Source organism: Pseudophryne corroboree, chromosome 5 (genome assembly GCF_028390025.1).
Source record: "Pseudophryne corroboree isolate aPseCor3 chromosome 5, aPseCor3.hap2, whole genome shotgun sequence".
NCBI lineage: Eukaryota > Metazoa > Chordata > Amphibia > Anura > Myobatrachidae > Pseudophryne > Pseudophryne corroboree.
In genome coordinates, this window is record NC_086448.1 from 521,755,502 (window position 1) to 521,780,385 (window position 24,884).

General features: G+C 43.7%; 1 protein-coding gene across 3 annotated transcripts in view; it reads left to right on the plus strand.

The window, feature by feature from the left end:
* Nucleotides 1–24,884, plus strand: part of LOC134927960 (enoyl-CoA hydratase EchA19-like) — a 189,001-nt gene that overhangs the window by 70,091 nt on the left and 94,026 nt on the right. For all 3 annotated transcript variants that reach the window (XM_063923116.1, XM_063923117.1, XM_063923118.1), the window contains 3 exons: nt 2,471–2,638; nt 18,069–18,166; nt 19,642–19,786. In XM_063923116.1, coding sequence (XP_063779186.1) covers nt 2,471–2,638; nt 18,069–18,166; nt 19,642–19,786 — 411 coding nt within the window. The remainder of the gene's footprint in view (nt 1–2,470; nt 2,639–18,068; nt 18,167–19,641; nt 19,787–24,884) is intronic.

Below are 24,884 nucleotides of genomic sequence, written 5' to 3' on the forward strand. Positions count from 1 at the left end.
CCCCATCTCCAATGATTAATCAGGCAATTGAAAGTTGGCTATTATATCTGCTCTGTCTTTATATGGTTAATACCGTTACCTAATTTCCATGCAGTAATGGTCAGAGGCAGCAAAACTACAGTAATTTAGGAGAAAACCAGGAATATTTCAGTTATGGAAAGGAGTGATTGTAAAATGGTAGGGAGTGGGAGTTTCATGTGATCATTACACAGTGCACCTCTGGAGATATTTCTGCCACCTGGCACATATAAGTATATTTCTAATCTGTGGAGAAGTTTCCCAAGGATGGAGAGCATGTGTGCACCTAGATGGGCAGACCATCCAAGCACATAGGTGCCGAACTAAGGGTGTGTACACACGGTGAGATATTTTCTTTAGATTTTGACTATATAATCAAAATCGCAAGAATAGTTAGTGCAGATCGCAAGGTGAAAGTCACCTTGTGATCCCGATGCGCTGTCCCGCCAGGTCGGCATCGCAAGAAACGATAGACTGTGCAGGCAAGTTAATCCTTGCTCGGTGTACTATCTAGTTCATCTCACATGTCAATGACATCTCACATAAGCCAAAATCTCACATAAGCCAAAATCGTAAGCACACATAGTACATATCTCAAGAAAAGTAAGTCAAAATCTGTGCTATCTGGGCTCCGGGAAGTTCAAGGGAAATCGCAAGTAAAAATCGGGCATAGCAAGGATCTCACCGTGTGTACACACCCTTAGGCATTTTGAGGCCTTGGGGATAATGTGTTCCAATTAATTTATCACATCTTATTTTAACGTTATCTTATCATGACCTTTTATAACATACAGTATACAGACAGGGCCGCCAAAAGAAATCCTGGGCTCCGGTACAACAACTTCCTGGGCCCCGGAGTGGGTGTGGCCACAGTATGTGTGTGTGTGTGTGTATATATATATATATATATATATATATATTTTATACACACACACACACACACACACACACACACACACACAGTGCTGTGTCTGTTACTCACAGTCACAGTTTCATCTCACAGTGTCGCAGTCTAGCAGGCTAGCTCCCGAAGAGATGACCAGCCCTGCTGCTGATTCTTACAACTGAGCTGAGCTGCACCACTTCTTAAACCCACAGGCCACGCCCAGCCTGCTGCATGCCTACCCCTCCCAGTCCCTGCCCACTGCCTGGAGCCTGCTGATTCTGAAGAGGCATAGAGCTAGCTGCAGAGATTTACTCGCAAGATGATTACATAATCTCGTGAGATCCTAGCAGTGGTGCGGTGGCTGTGAGGGACGTCCACAACAAGGGACAAACAGCCAGGTGACACACACTGAAAAAATGGGCTATAATTGGATAGCCCGATAATAATATATACAACAAATATGTCCACATCTTTGAGGAATGTCCAAAGAGAAACTCTTTAAATGAACAGTACCGAGAAGAATGGTGTAGGATTGTTCTTGTTGGGAGTAAAGGAGTGTGTTATACCAACAGTTGAGCACTTTTTTAAAATTTGTTGTATGTATTATGTTGAGATTAAGGGCCAGATAACACCCTATTTTTTAAATAACAGCTGCTCATTTTGTGCGCAACGCGAGATAATTGTTGTTTAGCCCGATAATAACGACCGGGTCCCGATAATAATGACCGGATAAAAATCATGAAAAAAGCCTATTTTTTCCATGTAAAACATTACTGCGCCCAATATGATACCCCTCAAACTGTTATATCTGTATGTAACTAGTTACCAGCCTGTCAAAACCATGGAACGACATAACAGTAATGTCAGCGTTGGTGGCTGTACGTGCCCTCAAACGGAGCAACACTTGAATTGCGCCATCTAGTGGCCGCCGGCGCGCAAAGAACTTGAATTCCTCCCATAGAGGTCCGGAGTGACATTAGCCTTTTGTTATATAGGATGCTGTCCTGTCTCTACAACGCGTGCAAACCTGTGCGTGTTCCCCAATGGCTCTCATTGTTAACGAGGGAGACTGGAAAAGGTAGAAAGGCTGCCGAAGTACCGTAAGTATAAAGAGCGGGTGGGTGGGCAGGACCGAGTGAGGGGCGAGGTGTAGTGAGTGGCAGGGGGAGCAGAGAAGGCCAGAATTTAAAAAACAAATAGTAAACAAACTACATACAATTGCTGTTGTGCAAAACATGTTACAGTTATATTTCCCAGGAGTACAGCTTGTTTATTTTAAATTTTTGCCCCCTCTGTCTGCAGAAGTTTTCATTAATTAGCATACAGATAATATATGTTGATAACATGTAAGTCTCCTATACTAGATTTAGTAAATAGCAGTTGTATGAAAAGAAAACTTAAATGACAGCATTCTGCTTATGAGAATGATAATTGGTCAACTTTTGCAATGATATTCAGAAGTTACATTGTGTATAGCGTCATTTGAATAAATAAGTAGGATTTACAGTATGCGATTTATTTTAAAATGTTAATGCATTTTAAGTTATTTAGCATTTTTCGTTGCAGGCATCATGAATGTCATTAGTGAAAGACACGGCACTATTCTGACAATTGGTATTAACAGGCCTGAAGCCAGAAATGCTGTAAATCCAGAGACTGCATCCCAGCTTGTCCAAGCGTTTAATGAATTTGAGAAGGATCCTTCCCTAACAGCGGCAGTATTCCATGGATTAGGTGACTATCCTCTTAGCTTTCTTCTTAGTTTTTATAGAAAGGGTTGAATTAATAAATCTTTACTTTTATAACTTTGCGCATAGTTTAAAAAAAGATAGAAATGACATACACTGGTTATTGGACATTGTGACTAGACTTTCACCATTTCTCCTAAATTATTCCATTCCTTAAGGGCCTAATTCTGAGGTGGAGGGAAGAAAAAAATAGCGTGTTATTCTGCACCTTGTCGCATTGCAGGTGGGGATAGAAGAAATATGGTCATGTCCAAACTAAAATCTGTAATCCACTGAAATCTAAATTGCTGTGTAAAAATAAATCTGACCAACATTTGTGGCTGCATTACCCAGCATGCAAAAATATGTATGTATGTCATACTTACCGACTTTTTTGCTGCTCTCTCCGGGAGAGAGCAGCCAGGTTGGTTCGGCAGGGGGGCGGGCTGCGATGTGTGTGCAGAAGGGGGCAGGGCCGGAGGCGGGCCGGGGGCGTGACTATGAGGATCGTGTTGTGTAAGCCCCGCCCCCGCTGTGTAATGCCGCTATTATGGCATTATACAACAGGGGGCGTGGCTACGATGACGCGATTCAACAAGAGTCGCGTCATCGCCTGCCCGGACCGCCTACTTTACTCGCTAAGTGGGCGGCCGGGCTTAGGGGGACCCCTGTAATCGGGAGACTTGCCTGCTCTTCCGGGGGGGCGGGAGGGTCACCCGATTTTCGGGAGCCTCCCGGCCATTCCGGGAGAGTAGGCAAGTCTGATGTATGTACACTGCAACCTGGTTTGTCCAGATACATGCTCTTTCTTGCTTTATTCCCAACTCAGAATCAGGCCCATTATCTGAATGTTGGGCTAATGTGGCTTGTGAGAGACAAGCCCTCATATAAAACATGACTGTGATAAGGATTTACCAGATTACAAAACCTGAGACTTGCAGAGCTGTTTTCTCAGTTACCTTTACACTAAAGGACATGTGATTTTTCAGGAGGGGTGGTGGTACCCACAAAAATGAGGTATCTCCTGGATGTAAGAAGGAGGGATCCTTCAGTCCCTCCCTACTGGCCCATACTGGTACATGCTCATTCAGCGATACCTATAACGTTGCTTCCAATGCTTCACCAGAACATGGCTTAATGCGACACCTGCAGATTGGTAAATCCTGGTGATAATTTACGTTACCTCGCTGCAATTAGTAGTAATAGTTTCACACCACAACTGGTAAATATGCCATTAAAAGAGCAGTTATCAGGGACACTTTACAGGGAAGTGCTTAGTGGCATGTCATAGTCCCCACAGAAGTGCACCTGTAACCTGCATTCTGAGCCTGCTTTATAATATTAGCACAGTCCCTATACATCTTGTCACTTTCTTTTTTTTTTTTTGTCAATATGCTCTGTTATTTAGCTAGGATGTTCTTGACTTGTCATACATTCTGACAAGGGGATGTAGTTGTGTTACCATACCAAACCTGTTTGTGCCTACAATGTGACCAGGACTTTTGCCATGTATGTGAGAGGAAGCCTGGGGCACACTTTTACATTGAGCCCCTTTGTGGGTCCAGTATCACATTCACGCCTGTGTTACCAGAACTTGCTATTACATGTCTGTCAGAGGCAGTAGCACTTGGTGTCAGATGGAGAGCAGCAGGAGGAGGATTATCATTATTCTATAGCAGCTGTAATATATAATGTATCATATAGATGACATTATTTAGTGCCATCCCTATGTAGATCTCCACCGTTGGTCCTTCTCTTAGATATGCCTTTACAATAGAGGTTGAAATAGTGGTAATAGTGGTATGGTTGTGCAGGTAAGAAGACGAGCTACTTATTGACATAATGAACAACAAATAAATGAGGATGCATTACATTTGGAGAAAAGTTGATTTGATATGCAGTAAGAGTGAAATATATACATAGAAAACAAATGATCACATATACAGTATATGGAGAGGAGGTGGGGGGTGGTAGCCTATCCAGTTCAAATGTTAACATGCCGTGCTTTCAGAGATGGTTTGCTTCACAGCCTTGTTGTAATGCATGATTACTTGAGTTACTGTTACCTTCCTGTAAAGTTGAACCAGTCTTGCCTTTCTCCCCTGACCTCTCTAATTAATGAGACATTTTCACCTACATAACAGTCACTCACTTTAGAGACTGCTGTGTGTGAAAATCCCAGAATATCAGCAATTTCTCAGATCCTGTAACCACCACGGTCATTTTAACAACAATCATTCCACAGTTAAAGTCACGTAGATTACATTTTCCACAACAACTAAACCTTTTGACCATGTCTAACGCATTGAGTTGCTGACACATAATGGCTGATTAGATATGTGCATTTACAAGCAGGTGTAACTAATAATAGTGACCACTGCATAATAGATGCATACTATAATAGAAGGAAAGCATTCAGGTGAACGCTTGTTCATGGAGCTTTGTATATAACTGATGATGTCATTTTACCGTACTGCTTGAAGTGAAATATGCTTCATAGGTTGAAAAAAAATCTGATATTTCAAATAAAAATAATTTCTTTCAATTAAATGATCAGAATGCAAATACAGTATAGATGTACTTTTGCATTTATCAATGAAACCGGTACAGCAAAAACTACAGTTTATAATGATGCTACTGTAGGTGCTAAAACAAAGCTGCATGTGAAGTACAAGATTTAGTTTTTATTCCTCTTACTTTACTTTGACTAAAATGGGAGCTGAGTTGTCTCAAAAATGATTTGCCATTAGGAGCTGTAACATTATCCTAAACACACTAATCCCAGTAGTCGTTCTGACGTATAGGCAAAGGGGCCAAGTGTAAGTTTCCATGTTCTCCGTCAATTTGGTTCAAACTGAGATACAGGCTCCCTTTTTTCACTGTTTACAAAGAAAATATGACTTGCACCTTTTGTTACATGACCAGGAAGTGAGAGAGCTGAGCTGGGAAGCTATTAAGTTTAAACTTTCCTAAGAATCTTGTTTTTATTATTTCACATCCTACATTTTTCATCTGTGGAAAAGAAATCATGGATACTTGGGACCCGACTTTGTGAAAGACCTACTTAGGATGGTTTGTTGTGAGTGCAAACAAAGTTACATCATTGGTGAAATCATATTTAACCAATTCTCTTCATGTTACTATTTTGAAAGCTATTTTTAGAGAAGTTTTAATTCCTGCCTTCACTTTCTAATTAAACGCTGCTGAGTAATTATGCCACTGTGTGTTTCAGCATTACATTGATTTCATTGGAAAATATTGTACATTCTTGAGGATGATGCGATCTGTAAATTCCAATTGTTTTATCAACACTTAATAAAGTTGTTGGGCACAACATAAAACCAGTTAAGCTGAGTACACACTAGACTATATGTCGCCCGATCCTGCAGATCAGAACGACATATCGGGGTACATCGTCTGGTATGTACCCATGATATGCGTGCTTATGCGGGTTGCTAGCATCATCCTTTGTCAGCCCTGCAGCAGAGCCAATGTGGACTATCGCTTGCAATGACATGCTGCAGAATGTAGCATGTCACGTGCCCCCCCGCCCTGGCATTGGCAAGTGTGTATGCAGCTGCCGCTTGCCATGTCCCATTGCCCGCGATGTAGTCCTGGGTACACATAGTTAAGTGTGTACAATAATAGTTTCATGGTTTGAAGTTTCAGATCCGAGTCAGGACCCATGAATGGGGCTGATGAATCGTACTGGTATTTATATGGCTGAATGAGATATAGATCTACTCAAGGGCGAGGTACATATAGTATATGCCTGGTTCCGTCAGGGAGGTTAGTGAGAACTGAAAATTCTTACAGACCCTGGAATCAACTGAGTGGTACTCAACCCCTAACACTGAATACAGGAGTCAGTGGCCGGGACCAGTGTTTAAGAACTCCAGGAACGGAACAGCAAGTAATACAGTAATCAGTAGCCCACCTGGAATCCGCTAATGATGGTTCAAACCAACTACCAGCGCTGAGTGCTTGGAGCCCATACCCTTAAAAGAAGTATAGTTCCAGTACCTAGCACCCAGCACCCAAAGTGACCACACCAGCGGAGACTCAGTATGAACTCCAGTACCCAGAGAGAGGACCCTCAGTACAACAACCACCATCGATGGGGACACAGAAGGTAGGGCTCCGCTGAGTAGCAATCTGAAGTGTAGCTAGAAAAAGCCCACTTGAACCTGCAATGAGCAGGCAGTTGTATTCAGAGGAGTTGCAGGAAGTTAGGATACAAGCAGACTGAAGACTTAGCAGTAGAAGCACTATAATAGTCTTCAGGGAAAATTCAGTTAACTACACAGCCTGGGACAAAGAAGTAGTAAACAAGCTGTACTAGACTGGATCCAGAGAAATGGACACAGTAAATCCAGACTGGAACCAGAGCCTGAACCGTAATAGGGCCAGAGGTGAAAACTAGCTAGAGCCGGACTGGAACCAGAGGCTTGAACCGGAAGCTTGAATACATGCTGGCAATAGTGCAGGCAGAATCCAGAGACGCAGACTCAGAGGCAGCTGCAATGAAGGAATCCAGCTGAAAGGTTCACAGGTTCAGGCAATGGATCGGATAGAGAGAATACACACTGGTGAGTGAGCAGTGGTGAGTGAGTGAGCAGTCAGAGGTGAAAACACAAAAGTATAACCTAGCGCCTATACTCTTATATAGTCAGTCTATAGGTATATCATAAGTCCATACTTAATTTCCAGTCCTTTTAGGTTCTATATGCAAACCAGTCCATCCATATGCCAGCTTTGCACGGTTTAGCTGAATTTCTCTGGCAGTCATCCGTATGGATACCCAAGGGAGAAAGACAAGAGGATTCACAATAGTGTAATACTGTTTAATAGAAAGGTGGGTGAAAAAAATATACCTAAAATATCATATAAAGGTCTTATGATCCACCATCAGCTAGATGAGTATCATAGTGGAAAGTGTGGGTGTACCTAAGTACACCTAGAATTGTTTCAACTCCTCCTGGGAACAGGAATCTGCAGAGTTATGCTACAAAAGGCTATCCTAAGATTGTTCCAGTCCCATGTCATTGTTCCAGTACCACTGTTGCAACAAAGAATGGGTTACTACTCCAACCTGTTCGTAGTACCGAAACCGGACGGTTCAGTAAGGCCCATTCTGAATCTCAATTCCTTGAACCTTTACCTCAAGGTTTTCAAATTCAAGATGGAATCCCTGCCAGCGGTGATTGCGGGCCTAGAAGAATGGGAGTTCATGGTCTCTCTGGATATAAAGGACGATTATCTCCATATCCCCATTTGGCCTCCTCACCAAGCTTACCTGCTGTTTGCCCTCCTGAACAATCACTACCAGTTTCAGGCGTTACCCTTCGGCCTGTCTACAGCCCCGAGGGTCTTCACGAAGGTGATGGCGGAGATGATGTTCCAATTCCAAGTCAATGTTGTCCCTTATCTGGACGATCTCTTGATAAAAGCAAGATCCAAGGAGCTTTTATTGCTCCATATAGACCGCACTGTCCACCTTCTGTCACGCCATGGTTGGATCCTCAATTTCCAGAAATCCCAACTGGAACCGACTCAGCAACTCCTGTTCCTGGGAATGTTGCTAGAGACGGCGGCCCAGAAAGTGTTCCTCCCAGAGGACAAAGCGAGAACGCTTCAGGAGATGGTCCGAATGATCCTCCGGCCTACGCGAATATCTATGCATCTTTGCATAAAATTGTTGGGGAAGATGCCTTGTACGAGGCGATTCAGTATGGACGGTTCCACGCCAGAACATTTCAACTGGATTTCCTGAGCAAGTGGTCCAGATCTCATCTTCAGATGCACCGGATAATACGTCTGTCACCTCAGGCCATGATTTCCCTCCTGTGGTGGATACCGTCCTCCACCCTACTGGAGGGTCGAAGTTTCGGGTTCCAGGATTGGATCCTCCTCATGATGGATGCGAGTCTGAGGGGATGGGGAACTGTCACCCAGGGGGCTCAGATTCAGGGCAGATGGTCAACCCATGAAGACCTACTTCCAGTCAACCTTCTGGAACTTCGGGCAATCTACAATGCTCTGCTTCAGGCCTCTCCTCTGCTCAGGGATCGGGGGATCCAAGTTCAGTCACACAACGCCACGGTGGTGGCTTACATAAATCAACAAGGAGGGACAAAAAGCAGAGCCTACATGCGAGAGATGTTGAAGATACTCCTCTGCGCAGAAAGAAACGCAAGAGCAATGTCCGCCTTCTTCATTCCGGGGGTCGACAACTGGGAAGGGGACTTCCTGAGTCGTCAAGATCTTCACCCGGGAAAGTGGGGTCTCCACCAACAGGTGTTTCAACAGATCATCGACCGGTGGGTTGCCCACAGATAGACTTGATGGCTTCTCGACTTAACAAGAAGCTTCCCTGGTATTGCTCAAGAACCGGGGACCCTCAAGCGAGGGCAATAGATGCGCTGATGTCTCCTTGGCCTTATCGGTCGGTTTACCTGTTTCCTCCGATTCTGTTGCTCCCAAGGGTGCTCAAATGAATCAGGAATCAGGTAGTCCAGGCAATTCTGATTGCCCAGGAGTGGCCTCGCAGGACGTGGTACGCAGATCTTCTGGACATGTCCGTTACAGACCCTTGGCCCCTGCCACTGCGAAAGGATCTTCTACAATAGGGGTGGGCAACATGCGGCCCGCGGACCGATGCTGCCTGGCCCACTGTGCCCCATCAGAGTGCAATGACAAGCGGCCCGACAGGCTGAGCCGCTTGTCATTGCGCTACACTGCTCCCAGACGCGGTGCCGCTGAGGAAATCCCGGTCACGTCACAGCGTCAGCTGACCAGGATTTCCTCTGTTATGCGCTGGGCAGCACAGGGGGGGGGGGGAGGGCAGTGAGCAGGAGCGGCGGCCAGTGACTGAGAAGAGCGCAGCGGCAAGGGGGAGAGGGAGGAGGAGGGAGGTGGAGGAGGGAGCCACAGCAGCGCTGTGTAATTGGTAGAGGTGCTGTTGCTGCTGTCCCTCTGCTTCACCATAGGCTGACCTCCGCCGCTGTGAATGCTGGGAAGCGCATCCCAGCATTCACAGCGGCGGAGTGCAGCCTGTGGTGAAGGACAGGGACAGAAGCAGCAGCACCTCCACCAATTACACAGCGCTGCTGCGGCTCCCTCCTCCACCTCCCTCCTCCTCCTTCTCCCCTGCCCTGGATCTCTGCAGAAGCTGCATCGAGGAGCCTGAGCCAGCGGAGACAGTATTCTTTCTTTCTTTCTTTCCTGCCTTAAAGTTTAAAAAAGGGTATGCTGTCTGCCGTAATGTGTAAAATGGGGACACTGTCTGCCGTAATGTGTAAAATGGGGACGCTGTCTGCCGTAATGTGTAAAAAGGGGGACGCTGTCTGCCGTAATGTGTAAAAAAGGCACGCTGTCTGCCGTAATGTGTAAAAAGGGGAATCTGTCTGCCGTAATGTGTAAAAAGGGGGACGCTGTCTGCCGTAATGTGTAAAAAGGGCACGCTGTCTGCCTTAATGTGTAAAAAAGGGGACGCTGTCTGTCGTAATGTGTAAAAAAGGGCACGCTATCTGCCATAATGTGTAAAAAAGGGCACGCTGTCTGCCGTAATGTGCAAAAAGGGGACTCTTTTTGAGTATTTTGCGTGTGGCCCTCGAATATTCGCTGGAAGTGTAAAGCGGCCCCCCAGCTGAAATAATTGCCCACCCCTGTTCTACAACAAGGACCATTCGGCTACCCGGACATACGTTGTCTTCGTTTGACGGCTTGGAAGTTGAGCGAAACATCCTAGCCCGGAAAGTCCTTTCCAAGAAGGTTATTGTAACCATGGTTCAGGCCAGAAAACCGGTGACGTCAAAGCACCATCATCATATCTGGAGGAGATATGTCTCCTGGTGCGAGGAACGCACGTATCCGCCTGTGGAGTTTCACTTATGGTGTCTCTTACGTTTCCTGCAGGCTGGTGTGGATAAGGGCTTACGTCTGGGATCCCTTAAGGTCCAGGTTTCGGCTCTCTCAATTTTCTTCCAGAAGAAGTTGACAATGTTACCAGAGGTTCAGACCTTCCTGCAGGGAGTTTTCCGCATACAACCTCCATTGGGTCTTGAACGTGGTGATTTTTTACAGTCTTCCTGGTTTGAACCCTTGATGACGGTAGAAGACAAATACCTCACGTGGAAGACGGTGATGTTGCTGGCGTTGGCTTCTGCTAGGCGTGTCTCTGAATTGGCCTTATCGTGTAAGAGTCCCTACCTGATCTTTTACGAGGACAGAGCTGAACTCAAGATTAGACAGCAGTTCCTGCCAAAAGTTGTCTCGGCATTCCACTTGAATCAACCACTTGTAGTCCCTTCCAGTTTTGGTACATCTGCTCCGCCGGATGTCGTGAGAGCCTTGAGGATCTATGTTAAGAGAACGGCTCGGTTCAGAAAGACGGATTCCTTGTTCGTGCTATATGATGCGCAGAAAAAGGGTTGCCCTGCTTCTAAGCAGTCCATTGCTCATTGGATTAGGTCTACTATCCAACAGGCTTATGTGTCTGCAGCCTTGCCTGTTCCACAGTCTCTGAAGGCCCACTCTACAAGATCAGTGGGGTCTTCCTGGGCGGCTGCCCGTGGAGTCTTGGCCTTGCAACTGTGCCATTCTGCTACCTGGTCAGGGAGGAACACCTTTGTGAAGTTCTAAGTTTGATTCCCTGGCCAAAGAGGATACCCAGTTTGGGCAAGTGGTGCTGCAGGCGTCTCCACATGTTCCCGCCTGTTCTGGATGCTTTGAGATGTCCTCATCGTATTAAGTAAACCCCAAAATGGGATTTTAATACCTACCGGTAAATCCTTTTCTCGTAGTCCATAAGGGATACTGGGCTCCCGCCTCAGTACGTTGACTTCTCTTTCCTCTTTTCAAAATGTTACCTGTTCAGCTGTTGCTGTTTTGTTCCATCCGTTTGCTGGTTGTTTTATGTGATAGTGTGCTGGTGTGTGAATCTCACCACTCCCTGTTTGTTATTATTATTTATTATTGGCAGTTATTTATATAGCGCACACATATTCCGCAGCGCTTTACAGAGAGAATATTTGCCCATTCACATCAGTCCCTGCCCCAGTGGAGCTTACAATCTATATTCCCTACCACATGTACACGTACACTCATTCACGCTAGGGTTAATTTTGTTGGGAGCCAATTAACCTACCAGTATATTTTTGGATTGTGGGAGGAAACCGGAGTACCCGGAGGAAACCTACGAAAGCACGGGGAGAATATACAAACTCCACACAGTTAGGGCCATGGTGGGAATTGAACCCATGACGGGAATCGAACCCATGACCTCAGTGCTGTGAGGCAGTAATGCTAACCATTACACCATCCGTACTGTTTGTTATGTTCCTTCTCTCAAGTATGTATTTTCTCCTTCGGGCACGATTTTGCTTAACTGCCTGTGGGAGTGGGCATAGAGGGGAGGAGCCAGCACACCCAGTGGAACAAATTTAAAGTGCACTGGCTGCCTTGGACCCCTTCTGTACCCTATCGTATTAAGCAAACCCCAGTATCCCTTATGGACTACGAGAAAGGGATTTACCGGTAGATATTAAAATCCCATTTTACAATGTTCATTATATTTAGAAAACAATAAAATGGGCTCTAATCACTGCTGGTGCCATTTTTCGGTTATCAAACCATAGAGATATATATATATATATAATATATTGCAGTGCCGTAACTAGACATTTTAGCGCTGTGTGCAAGAAACAGGATCGGCACCTCCTTCCCATATACAAAACAGGGTTAGTGCGCGCCTTCAAAAATATGGGAGCGTGGCTTTATGGGGAATGGGCGTGGCCCTAGAGATCTATTTTATATCCCCATATGTAAAATAGGGACAGTGCGCGCCGTAGTCACATTACACAGCACCGTAACGCCCGATAGTCACATTACACAGCACCGCAGCGCTCGATAGTCACATTACACAGCACAGTAGCGCCCTATAGTCACATTACACAGCACAGTAGCACCCGATAGTCACATTACAGAGCACCATAGCGCTCGATAGTCACATTACAGAGCACCGTAGCGCCCGGTAGTCACATTACACAGCACAGTAGCGCCCGATAGTCACATTACACAGCACAGTAGCGCCCGATAGTCACATTACACAGCACAGTAGCACCCGATAGTCACATTACACAGCACAGTAGCGCCCGATAGTCACATTACACCGCACAGTAGTAAAAAAAATTATATATATATATATATATATATACACACACACACACACACACACACACACACACACACACACATACATATTTATACACACACACAGAATATTTACAAACAATAAGTATTACGTTTTCAATCTCAGTGGATATTGAGTTAAGGTACAGTTTGTGCAGGTTGTTGTTTTTTTTTTACAAAATCTGTACACACAGTAAGTTATCTAAAATGTTACTGAGAGAGACAGTTTAAAATGACCAACCACAAGGCTAGTCAAATTATTCACAGCCTGGTACTACATACCCACATAAGCAGCCTTTTCATGTGAGTCTGGACGAGGGAGGGGAGGGAAGGGGAGACTTCACTCGTGCTGAGAGCAGCAGCCGTCTCCTCTCCAGGACCCGGAAGGTACAGTGCAAGGAGAGCAGGAGGAGGAGATCTGGGGGGGCGGAGCAGAGCACGGGGGAAGAGAGAGAGACTTGTCTCACAGTCACAGACTGTCCAGCCGCAGCGTTGCCTGCTGTGCATGTAATGTATATTAGCAGCGCTGCCTCCGGCAGGGAAGAAGCCGGGCGCAGCACTACTAATATACATTAGATGCACAGCAGGCATCGCTGCAGCTTAGGCGGACAATCAGTGTGGATGCGGATGGTGCGCCCACAGAGACACTGCGCTGTGTGCAATGCCCCATCCTCCCACACCTAGTTACTGCTCTGAATATATGGGCATGCAGTAAAAAAACATGCCTCATAAATTTGTGAGCAGGACTGTGGTGTGGGTCACTCACCAGAGGTCCAGGCTTTTCTAATGCAGGACATGATTGGTTTCTCTTGTTTGGAGAGGGTTTATCACACCAAAAAGTTTATTTGGAACTACATGGAGCAGGAGGGGAGGAGCAATACAGCTTGTATAGTAGGCAAGGGACTCACCCTGCAGGTACCACTCAAAACATTCCTGAATGCCATCTTTCGGCACTAGTGCATTACTGTACTCGCTACACTGTACTTCAAGCTTTTTTATTCAAGACTGGCAAATCGAACCCATCTGTAGTTATTTTGTGTAACACTTTGTCCAGGCATCATTTGAGGCTTCCAATATCATTATTGTCTTTACATGTTTTTAATAAGTAGGTAAATAAGCGTGCTGTATCTGCTGCATTGAGTCCAGTCGTTTATGGCATGAGATTCAAAACCAATTAAAAATGAACTGGAAACATTGCCACATAAATTAACTTTGTGAAGATGGTATCAAATAGCAAAAGATTGTTTCATATGAACACTGGTTCACAGTACACTAAAGTGTAGTAATGAAAAAGATAATAATTTGTCTGTTTGTTGGAGAAGGCTGTATGTGAGAGAGTTACAAATTAATTAAGAGAACCTTTCTTCGTTTACACCCTCCCTAATTCACCCGGGTTACAGATGTGCCAAAATGTGAATGTGTTTTCATTTAAAAACATGTTGCAGCTGCATTGAAATATCTGGTGATTAAATCGTATTTCATAAAGGTATCATTTCTGTGACGTAAAAAGATGTCAGGAGATTTTCAATTCTGAATCTTATCTATGCTGTGCATTTTTTAATTAGCAGAGGTATACTTCTTTCAGCAGTGCTTAGTTATGTTGTCTCTTATAAAAAATAATTCAATGTGGTTTAAATAAAAACTCAATTTGTTCTTTTACGCATGTTACTGACTTACTAAAAGAAGTGTGCATATAGGGGGTCATTCCGAGTTGATCGTATCTGTGCTAATTTTAGCACAACTACGATCATCTATTAGCACAGCTACAATCATCTTCCCTGACATGCGGGGGGGACGCCCAGCACAGGGCTAGTCCGCCCCGCATGTCGGTGCCACCCGCACAAATACAAAAGTATCGCACAGCGGCGATGCTTTTGTATTTCTGGAGTAACTCCTGGCCAGCACAGCTCCTGCGGCTAGCCGGGAGTTGTTCGTCGCTGCCACTGGCTGCAGCGGCTGCGTGAGACATCACGCAGCCGCCGCGGCCTGCCCCCCCACGGTCCAGCCACGCCTGCGTTGGCCGGACCTGCCCCCTAAACGTCGGCTTGACGCCCAGCGACAGCCTCTGATCGCTAGGCAACGACGACTGCCATGCTGCGGTGCCAGCGCATGCGCAGTTCTGACCCGATCGCTGTGACAAACTGCAGCGAGCGATCGGGTCAGAATGACCCCCCCTAGTGGCTTGCAAAAGTATTTAACACCCTAAACCAGCGTTTTTCAACTGCTGTGCCATGGCAGACTAGAGTGCCATGAGTGGTTCTCAAGTGTACCACCACTGCCCCCAGTTCAACTATTAATTTTGGGCAGCACTGGTCTCTTCCTGGTGGCCCTGACCAATGCAGTTGCAGTGGCGTGAGATCATACGTTGCTGGCCCACACAGTGTTGTTACTGTGGCTCTGAGTCTTGGCTATTGTTAGTGCTACTCCACAGGCTTTAGCAACTCCCAGCGCTGAGGAGTTGGAAAGGTCCAGGGAAATTGAGTTACCGAAAGGTAGGGGAAAATTTGTTTTAGTCTTTTTCATATGGGTACCAATGTATTTTTTTCTATGAGGGCCAGTGAGATTGATAGTTTGTTTGTTTTTTCATGTGGAGGCCAATGTGTTGTTGTTTTTTCACGTGGAGGCCAATGTGTTGGTTTTTTCCCTGCGAGGGACTTTTTATGTGCCTTGGCAATTTTAAAATCTCTTTTGGTGTGCCGCAAGTTGAAAAAGGTTGAAAATCACTGCCCTAAACTTACACAGATTGTTCCAGACAGTATTTTTATTGTGAACCAGTAGGCTCTTAAACTCAAATTTCTAACTTGCAATTAATTATTCTCTGTAGTTGTTTTTGCCTTTAAATAAAATCTGAAAATGCTACTTTCATAGGTATTCTACCTTTCAAGACTTGTACTTGGTGGAGCCACCTTTTTCTGTAAGCAAATAACAGCTTTACTATGTTGGGGCAATTGTCTGCTGGGAGTAATGTTTGCTCCACGTTGTACATTTTGGTTGGATGAGGCTTGGGAGCTGCATACTATTGCCACAGAATCTCAATTGGATTTAGACCTAAACTTTAACTTGACCATTTTAGAACATTCACCTTTTGCCATGCCAGTGTAGCTGTGGCCTTGTGCTTGGGATTATTGTCCAACTGAAAGGTGCGTGTTCTCTCAATCTTTAGTGTTCTAGCAGACTGAAGTTGCTTGTCTTGCAGTCTTCCTGTATTTTGCACCATCCATCTTTAATTCATGTTTAACAAAATGTCCCCTCCCCGCTGAGGAAACATTCTCATGATGCTGCAACTCCCATACTTTACTGTTGGGATGGTGTTAGGTTTGTACCACACATAGTGGGGAGTTCAATTAGGTATGAGTCTGCAAAGGTAAGCTTGTTTCATGAAACACGCATACTTCACACAAATGCACGCACCTGAGAATTCGCAGATCCAATTACAAATGCCAATTTGCTGTGTTCGTGTAAAGGGTGTGCAAATTTTCTGCTAAATGCAATCTGGCAGAAGTGAATGAAAAAGTGGGGAGGCCTCCCTGGACCCCAAATAATTCATTAGCAAAATCATATAGAAGGTGGTTAGTGGGCATAAAGAAAGTACTGCACACTTTTAAAAGGTGTCAAATGGCTGTTTTTTGCATATTTACATTTTAAAGTAAAATGATAAAAATCTTACAAATTTAATTTAATTACATGGAAAAAGGGGCTTTGGGTAGTAATTTAAGTTGACTGTTAATGTTTTTTTTAAAGACATTTGAAATAATTTATTAAAAGCAATATTTTTTTAAATAAACCTTTTATTTTAAAGACACTGCATAACATCAGTGAGATCAGCAAATCACAAAGAGGATGATCCATGAGATCCAATCAAATCCACAATGAGAACTAAGCAGTAAAGTATAGTGAGTTTTAGATTTTCTTTCAAGACAACAAAAAACTGGGTAAAAAAACAATAGGCTAATAGCAATTGTCTAACTCCGAAAAAATAGATAAGCAGACAACAGTTGAGGTGTATATATGATACTATGAAATAGTACTGGGAATGGAAGAAGAAAGCAGGAGGGAGAGTAAGTAAAAAGGATACAACAGTATCAAGGGGGGCACCCGGCATAGATTATTTGTGGAAAGTGAACCAGGCATTCCATATCTGATTGTATGTGGATCATTAGATATGGAATAAAGGGATGTAATATATTCCACAACCTACTAACAAGGGCAGATTGAGTGGGAAAGTGAAGGGATTTCCATTGTTTGGCTATTAGGAGTTTAGAAGCATTACACATTTGTGTAATCAATTTGTTCTTAGACTTGGACGCTGAACGCAAGGTGCCATGCAGCAAAAGCGCTAGCAGGTCCTTAGGGACAGTGCAGGAGAAAAAAGCAATTTGTTTCTGAAGAAAAAAAAAATACTTTAATAAATTTGGGGTGCATGATCTCAACGAAAAAGTAGATTTTAGGGTAATTTCAGACCATTATTTTTTAACCACAAAAATTAAGCTAATTGAAAATTTCAAAATGCCTAATTAGTCATTTTTACCTAAGAAAAATATTTTCCCTACTTTTTCACACCCTCAGGGGGGTGCACACAAAAAAATGCTAATTTCCTCTGAAAAAGGAAATTGAATTTGGAATTGGCTTGCAAATGCAATTCACAGTACGGATTTGACTTGAAAATGGCTTGCACAAGGCAACTCGCACCTAATTGGATTGAGCCCATAGTGTTTTGATTTTGGCCCATCTGACCACAAAACCCCACATTTTAGCTGGGTCACTGTTCTTCAGTAGTAGCCTATTTCTAGACACCTTCCATACAGGCAACTTGTATGCAGAATTCTTGATATAATTGACTGGAGCATCTTCACTCCAGTCCTGACACTGACCTCTGTAGCACCTTCACAAAATAATTGTCCTCTCTGTGGCTTCCCTCACAAGTCCCTTTCTCGCTCTGATTCTGAGTTTAGAGCAGGGGTGACCAAACCATGGCCTGAAGGCCAAATGTGTCCGTCTACCTTTTCCAGTGAGGCCCTCTAACCTAACCTCAGTTTGGTGCATACTTGCCTACTCTCTCAGAGCAGCTGAAAATTGTGTGGCGCTCCCAGCCACACGGAAGAGTGGGTAAATCTCCACTTTTCAGTAAAAAAATATTCAATAATATAAAAATAAATAAAAAAACGTAAAATAAGGGGAAAAGGTGAAGTTATTAAAATGTGGCCATTTCTCTATTTCATATAAGTCTCCGTTATTTCATTCTACAGGTGGAAATTTCTGTGCTGGGTTCGACTTAAAAGAAGTAGCTCACAATGCAAGCTCATTGAAGGTAGAACCAGACGTCACTAAAGGACCCGGGCCTATGGTATTTACAACAGCTTACGCGGACATACAGTATAAGTAGTCTGATGCAGGGTTGGATGGAAATTGTGTGCATCTGTTCCCATATTGCATGCACAGACATAAATACATATATTTACCTGAATTCAGAGTTGTACTCTACTTTACTTGATGTTCGTCAGCGCACTTTTACCAGCCTATATTTGGTGCAAATAATATGTCTGGAAACAGGTGCATTTACACTTTGATAGTGTAGCGCCAAAATTCCCTTCTCAACGAGCTAATTCCCGCACGACTCGGCTTGTGGCAAGTTTGTTTTTTGCTTAAGTATGCATCTTAATCACAATGCGACAACCGCGACGAGACTGCACGTGAATATCTCTGTGAAACAGTCTGAATCTGTATATGAAGTGCTGTGATGCAGCGTCCACAACTTTTTTTCATACCAAGTTCCATTGTGCTATATATACAGATTCAGACTCAATCACACACGTGATGCATATCAAATTATTCCGTGCAGTATCCTGAACTGGTTTTGTTGCATTGCACTGTGATTAAGATGTACATTCGGGCCAAAAAAAGGCTACACCACTCAATGCGGGTTATTGGTGCCAGGCACCTCGCATCGCATGGCGTTTTAAGGCTATGAAGACACATCTGAAGTTCCATTAACATGCCCTCACTGAACTTTGTCTGTGTGAGAATGCCCTGCTAAAGCCCAATGATGCCTCTTACAGTGTTGATGGGTGTGGGTTTATAGATAGACAGTGTCTAGTTAGACAGTCAATTGATAGACACCATGTGTTAGACAGACATAAGGTCGACAGGGCCAAAATGTCAACATGAAAAAGGTAGACCGTACAAAAGGTCGACATGAAAATGGTCGACACAAAAAAGGTAGACACCATGATTTTTATGGTTTGTGTGGATAGTTTTGTCTTCTGGGACCCCCAATTGTAGAAAGGCATATCCTTGCTGGGCTCGTTTCACTCCATGCTTCGGGCTCAGTGACTCACTGCGCTCGCCACAAGGTTTATAACCAACTCTATGCCGACATGGATAGAGTAGGTATGAAATAGTTCAAAAACATGTTAAATTAAAAAAAAATGTGTCTATCTTTTTTAGGTTGACCGTTTTCATGTCGACCTTTTGACCCTGTCGACCTAATGTCTGTCTAACATATGGTGTCTATCTATTGACTGTCTAACTAGACACTGTCTATCTATCAAGTGGATACCGTGTGGATGTGTGGAAAATGCGTACAACTCACCCATACTTTATATTTGGTTCCAGAGTATGCACAGTGCATACAACATATAAGAAAGACTCTGCCAACAGATGTACAGATAACTCTTCTTCAGCCACAATATGGTTTAGAAAATGAAATTCAAAATAAAGGTTATACAGAAAATATTTTTATACCTGTCATGATAAACATAAATGTGTGCTCATTAGTATATATTAATAATATAGATAATAAGATAATATATTTCTTCTAAGGGACCTAGTCGAATGCAATTTTCCAAACCGGTAATTGCTGCTGTGAGCGGTTATTGCGTAGCTGGAGGACTTGAGCTGTCTCTTCTGGCAGATCTTCGTGTAGTGGAGGAAAGCGCCACCTTTGGAGTGTTCTGCAGGCGTTTTGGTGAGTTTGTTTATTGACGTCTAAAATGGAACTTTGATACAGTTAAACGGCAGATATATCATGGGTGCATTAGCGGGTGTGTAACCCTGATTTGTCTGTGAATACCCTTAGCGTTTTTTAGCTGCGGTTTCTTGATACCTGGAAACCTCCTCTACCCTGGAATCACCTGTTGCTGGCAGCAGCATGCAACACACGCTGCATATTGTCGGCCACAGAGAAGGCAGGGCACGGCTATCTCATTTGAGGAGCACAGAGCCTGTACCCCAGCATCACCTGGTGAGCTGCATGCAGCAATGGAAACAGTGTAGAGAGTGTGTATTATGTTTTTCCCGTCCGCTTCCAGGATACGCATTCAGCAGTATAGGAGAGTGCAAACTGACAGACATGATTTTCCTTCTTCCTTGCTGTCAATAGCGATATGTTTGCTCTTTAGGTGTATCTCCCTACCGCTATCTTCCCACATGTGCCTCTGTGCATTCCCCTCCCACCGCTTTATATGTGTGTACAGATGTGTCCTCATACGTCTAGCTTCAAAACGCCAAGCACGCTTGGTGTGAGTCAGCCGGCAGTTCCCGTGCAACTCTGCTAATTACAGGCGTCTCCACTTGTCGAAAATGCATTATGCTGATTAAAATGATATGCGGCATATTCTGTTTGTGGCTGTATCTGCATACGAAATGCTACGTTACAGTGTTTCCCTGGAATACAATGTAATGTAGCATTTCGTATGCAGAAAGAGCTGCAGTCAAGCGCAGAATATAGGCATGCCGCATATCATTTTAATCAGCAGAATCAGCCTGTTAATCTTAATCATGATACATTTTCTGGTAAAACATGCACAAAAAGACACCCAGCATTACTAAGCGTGCTCATGACTAGGCGCAACTAGAAGGGCTGTTTAATGAGATTGTAGCAACGGTGAATGAGGGCACATTTGTGTGTATGCATATCTCTCTGCTTTATGTGGCTTATCTCTCTCCCTATGCCTACCCCCACTCCCTCTATATGTATAGTATTTACTTGTATTCTATTGTTCTCTGAGCCCTTCCAGCACTGCATTAATGCCTTCCTGATGTCTGCACTGTGCTGGCCCAGTCTGGATTTATTTAATAAATAAAAAAATGACAAAATGTAATTCATTTTTAAAAATGTATTCAAATAATAAGGCATAATTTTAATTAGATTAATCTGTTGCTGTGGTAATTCAGATACTGCAGTGATATTTGTAATTGGAAATCCCTCTGAAAATGCTGCATTTGCTCCTGATTATGTTCTATAGAAAGACATTATTCTAAAAAATATTAGATATTTGAGAAAAAAATTACTTTTACTTTACCATGTAGATGAATACAAGCTACTGGCATAACCTTAAGTTCTGATAACCTCTTGTATCTTCTACATATATTTTTGTGGGTTTTGTCGTTAGGTCTTCTATATAAGTCAAATTCTGTTTTAGGTTTAGTGGTTTAAACAGCCCCTTTTCTATAATGCTTGCAGAGAGGATAAAATAAATATATTTTTTTCTCCTACAATTTGAACGGTGCCTTCACTGGGAGAACATAGGAAATGTAGCTTCTTACCAGAGATCGATTCAGGTAAATCAATACCCCAACACCAAAGTGTCCCAAACACTGAAGTAATTACTCACATTGGGATGTTGCTGAAGCCACTTTGTATATGTAACTCAGAGTCTAGCTCACCTGTACCAAGTACTGTAGCAGGGTTTTCTCTCACTGAGACTCTGCAGTCCCTTTCTCCAGAGAGTGAATGTCCGGCCTGAAAGCCTTTTAACACCCTTCACAAGTACAATTGCTAATTAACTTTTGAGCTAGAGGCCCTGAAAACCCAGAATGTGCCTAATGGATGGAGCCCACACTCACTCTCCATCCATAACCCTAGGACCCTTAGCAGGCTTTTACCAAAGCCCAAAAACTATTAGCAAAAATCCAGGGATGTTTAAAACATGTCAGTCAGAACCTGGGGTTCCTGGTGTTTTTAAAACATGTCAGTCAGAACCTGGGGCAAATAGAGATGTAGTAACTAGGCATGCTTGCGAATCATTTAACGTTAGACTTTCCATAGACTGTACATTATGCGATCATGGGTGCGAATAGTCACAACCGGGCACAGCTATTCACACCTGCGATGCCTGCACTCGTGCTTACGCATCGTGGGTAAATTGAGCCCAGCTATATCTGTATACCTGCTTCACTATTCCAGTGTTCTGGTCACACATACCCCCGCCCATCATTGTTTCGACCTAGGGAGTGGAACACTTGTTCCTAAGCAAAAAACACGTGGCAACACATCTGCATTGGCTAATTGTGTATCCAGCTTATGTTTAACTGTAAACGTAGTCTTTCAATGCTAAAAACCATCTTGTAACCTCGGCATTCTGACCTTTAGTAACAAACTTCCATCTTAAAGGTGCGTGATCTGTCACCAGTTTAAACGGTCTGCACAAAAGGTAATATCTCTAAATGTCTAATGTCAGCTTAATGGCCAATACTTCCTTTTCCACAATGGGGCACCTCTTTTCTACTCAAATTATGGAGTGATCCTCCCCATCTCTGTTTTTGGACAATATGGCACCTACCCCTACCTCTGAGTCATCCATCTGTACCACAAATTCTTGCGTTATCGATACAGGTTGCATACATAATGCCACAATGCCTGAAACACTTTTCTGCCTCAGGCTTCCATTTCACCATATTTGATAATGAAACTACTATGGTGGTGAAATTAGAAATTAACCATTGATAATACCCTATCACACCTAAAAAAGTCTCTCACTTATTTTTTTACTTACTGGACATTGCCAGTTTTGGATAGCTCCAATTGTATTCAGTTGGGGCTTAATTAATCCTCTAACTATGGTGAACCCTTAATATTTAACCTCTTCTATCGTTAAGCAGAACTTTTATGGGTTGGCTCTTAGCCCTGCCTTTTCTGGTTGAGTCCAACACTGCTTGTACTCTAACCAAGTATGACTTCCAGTCTGGACACCATTACTACATAGTCCAGAAGGCAGCTGTATACTGTTTTTGGGGCTTTAAAATCAAATCCATTGCTGGGGCACCATGCAACCCAAAAGGCAACATCTTATACTAATACAGCCCTTCGAGAACAGAGAATATTTTTTTTTTGTGCACTGTCAGTTAATGGTATTTGACAGTAACTTTTAGCTGTTCTTCAGTTCATCAATATGGGGTGTGGGGTAAGCATCAAACTTGGAAAATCATTACAGAAGCATAGGCTTCCATCTGGTTTTGGAAGTATAACTATGATGCTTGACGGGTTCAGTATGATATGCCGGCGGTTGGGCTCCCGGCAACCAGCATACCGGCGCCGGGAGCCCGACCGCCGGCTTACCGACAGTGTGGCGAGCGCAAATGAGCCCCTTGCGGGCTCGCTGCGCTCGCCACGCTACGGGCACGGTGGCGCGCTACACGCTATTTTATTCTCCCTCCAGGGGGGTCGTGGACCCCCACGAGGGAGAATAAGTGTCGGTATGCCGGCTGTCGGGATTCCGGCGCCGGTATACTGTGCGCTGGGATCCCGTCAGTCGGCATACTGAAGACCACCCATGCTTGACTACTCACTGTTAGACTCTACTATAACGCCAAGTTTAAGTTGATCTTGAACCCTGGTTTGTGACATTGTCATGTTTTATTATGGCAGTTTGGATAGGCAGCTCTGAAAATATATCCCTATTCCTTATGAGAAACTCTAAAGCCTTGTTCTTTTGAGCAGCTGACAGTGTCTCTGACAAGCTTACATCAAGAACTGAGGGGAGTGAGGTTACTGCTGGGCATGGTTCAGCTGACAGGGCTAATCTATCATTCAAGGGATTTATTAAGTTAACATGGTAAATTTGTTTGGGCTTACTCTTTTCCGGTTGGTATGCATATATAATTAACCACTTAGTCACATTCTCCTTGATCTCAAATGAACCTCACCATTTATACAAAAACTTGATTTGCTCTATGGGTATCAAAATAAGAACTCTGTCCTCAGTGGCAAACATATATACCTGGGCATGCCGGTTATTCAGCCTCTGTTGAGTTTGTAGGGTCTGTTCCATTTGCTTTTTGACAATGGGCACCACAGCTGCAATCCTGTCTTGCATCTACAATACATGTTTACTAACACATTTATAAGGAGTGAGCTACACTTAGCATGACTCTTTGGCAATATCTAGCAACTCTCTGGAGACTAAGGAACGTCTCTAATAGCCAACATTACTAGGATATATTGATGGCCAAACAGGACCTCCGTTATAGGCGTGGGGACTAGGTGGCTCTAGGAGCATGATGCTGGCACCCTGGACAGGAAGAATAATATTCTGATATCTCTTTATGCACTCCTGGTTAAAAGAATAGCTGTAAAGTCCTCTCAGTAATCTTTTCTGTCCCTGCTGTGATGTGATCATGAGCTAGGTCTAATATGGCTAGGTTACTACCAGCTTTCCTACCACATCCTCACCCCTTTTTGTCATTTGGTACAACAGCTCATTTCGGATGGCCATGGGTGTGTACGGCAAGGTTGTCACCAAGTTCTACTGGATCCCTATTAATAACTTTCACATTTTCTCTTGCTTTTAATTAGGTGGAGCCTTTTAACTGTTCTGATGCAAACCGTTCCTTCTTCACCTCAAGGTTAGGCATACTTTCAACTCTGTCTACAGCTTCTCCTTCCATGGTAGGGGATGCCTCATTTGTTCCTTATCATTTGCTACTTCCCCAGCCATATTGGCAAAAGGAAATGGCTCTGAGGAGTTAAGAGGACACCCTCCCTGCTAGGGGACCGTCTGTCAATGATTCTATAACATTCACACTTGTGACCATAAAGGATTCCCAGAATTTCCAAAATGGGGAAAATATCTCCCTATGATAGCCTTGTGCACCAAGGTAAGGACCAATCCGACCTTAATGATAGCTAAACCACAAAGGGTCTCAATATTCACTTCAGCAGTGGCATAATGTCTTGTGTCACCATTTATGCAAGATACACCAAAAGTTGTTTGCTGGACCTTTGAGGAGTTTAGTAATCCAGCTTTCACAGGGCTAATTAAACTTCCTGAGTCTAACAATGATTT